The 1,649-nt window shown below is 58.2% G+C and overlaps 1 protein-coding gene across 1 annotated transcript; it reads right to left on the reverse strand.

Moving 5' to 3' along the window:
• Nucleotides 1-193: 193 nt before the first annotated feature.
• LOC119344786 (momilactone A synthase-like) lies at nucleotides 194-1,511 on the reverse strand. Its single transcript, XM_037615127.1, has 2 exons — nucleotides 1,438-1,511; nucleotides 194-1,359 (listed from the first exon to the last, which is right to left on the reverse strand). The coding sequence occupies exons 1-2, from the start codon at nucleotides 1,464-1,466 to the stop codon at nucleotides 462-464; spliced, it is 927 nt and encodes a 308-aa protein (XP_037471024.1). The 5' UTR covers nucleotides 1,467-1,511; the 3' UTR covers nucleotides 194-461.
• Nucleotides 1,512-1,649: the final 138 nt, after the last annotated feature.

Consider the following 1,649-nt stretch of genomic DNA (forward strand, 5'->3'; position numbering starts at 1 on the left):
AGGAATATTCCAAATTCAGTAGAACATGATAATTCAATAATCTAAGGTCGACTATGCCATTTGGTTGGGATGATGAAGTAACCAAAACATCTTGATCGAAACACTTTTTCTTAAAATGGATTTTACTCTATCATGTTCCTCCTCAACCAAACACCAAATAGAAAGGTACATCTTCAGTCAAATAATCCCAACCTTTCAGAGCAGCTCAATTCCGTTTTACTTGAAAAATGAACCAATGTACACGGAGCTCTGAAAACTGAGACCCAAGTACACTGTTCGGATGTCATGCGGCTGGACATGTCGGATGGGATGCTTTGAGATTCGGTTTGCCAGTTGTCACACAGGGAGGGTCTCCAGTTTACGTCCATACGATCCGGTCATGTAGGATTATTTTCCGTTTCTTTTTCTTCTGATTTATTTTGTGTTTAATTTCCTGTAACCCGGCACGATTCTCGCCGTCCTCAACAGGCCGGGACGTTGAGCGGCTTCACGACGGAGAACCCGCCGTCGACCATGAGATTATGCCCGGTGATGTACCTGGCATCCTCGGACGCCAGGAACACCGCCGCCCTCGCAACGTCCTCCGCGCGCAGCACCACGCCGCCGCCCATCTCGTTGATGTCCTCGTCGAACAGCCGCCTGATCAACTCCTCGTCGCCGGCGCCCCCCGGCGGGAGGCCTAGCATCTCCCTCGCGGAGCGCGCCCCCATGGGCGTCGCGATGGCGTACGGCGAGATGGCGTTCACCCTCACGCCGCGCGCCGCCAGCTCCGCCGCCGCGGACCGCACCATGCCGACGACGGCCATCTTGGAGACGCTGTACGCGTGGGGGCCCGACCCGCCCAGCGCGCCCGCCGTGCTGGACGTGCAGAGGATGCACCCCGCGCCGCGCGGGACCATGGCGCGCGCCGCGTGCTTGATGCCGGCGGCCACGCCGCGGAGGTTGACGGCCATGACGCGGTCGAAATCGGCCATGTCCAGGGACTCGATGGGGGAGCCCGCGTAGTTGCCGCCCGTGATCCCGGCGTTGTTGAACATGACGTCGAGCCGGCCGTGCCGTGCCACGGCGAGGTCCACGGCGGCCGCCACCTGCCCCTCGTCCGTGACGTCGCAGCGGGTGTAACAGGCCGTGTCCGGGTCGCCGAGCTCGGCGGCCACGGCGCGGCCCAGGCTGTCCTGGACGTCGGCGAGCACGACCTTGGCGCCGTTCCGGACGAACTCGGCGGCGGTCACCTTCCCGATGCCGCTCGCCGCGCCGGTGATCACGGCCACCTTCCCGGCCAACCTCCGTGAGTCAGAGGAAGCGGAGAGGGGGCGTGACGGGCTTCCTGCCCTTCCGGCCGCTCCGCTCTTCGCCGTGCTACACTCTCAGAAAACAACAAGTGAGCAAGGCAGCGAACATCAGCGGGCTGCCGGACCACACCAAAAACGTTCGTACCTGAAAAGGACGCGCATTAATAGGAACATCTTCGACGAAGGACAAATCGTGAGCTGCTTTCTGGCACAACGATAGGCAACTAAATTTAACGAAGGCTCGAAACATCTTTATAAGACCCACAAAAAGTTCTTTATACTCCCTCCCGTCTATATTACTTATCTTCGAGATATATCCGTTTAAACGACAAGTACTCCCTCCCTTTATTTTTATAA

This window comes from Triticum dicoccoides, unplaced genomic scaffold, assembly GCF_002162155.2.
Source record: "Triticum dicoccoides isolate Atlit2015 ecotype Zavitan unplaced genomic scaffold, WEW_v2.0 scaffold185561, whole genome shotgun sequence".
Lineage (NCBI taxonomy): Eukaryota > Viridiplantae > Streptophyta > Magnoliopsida > Poales > Poaceae > Triticum > Triticum dicoccoides.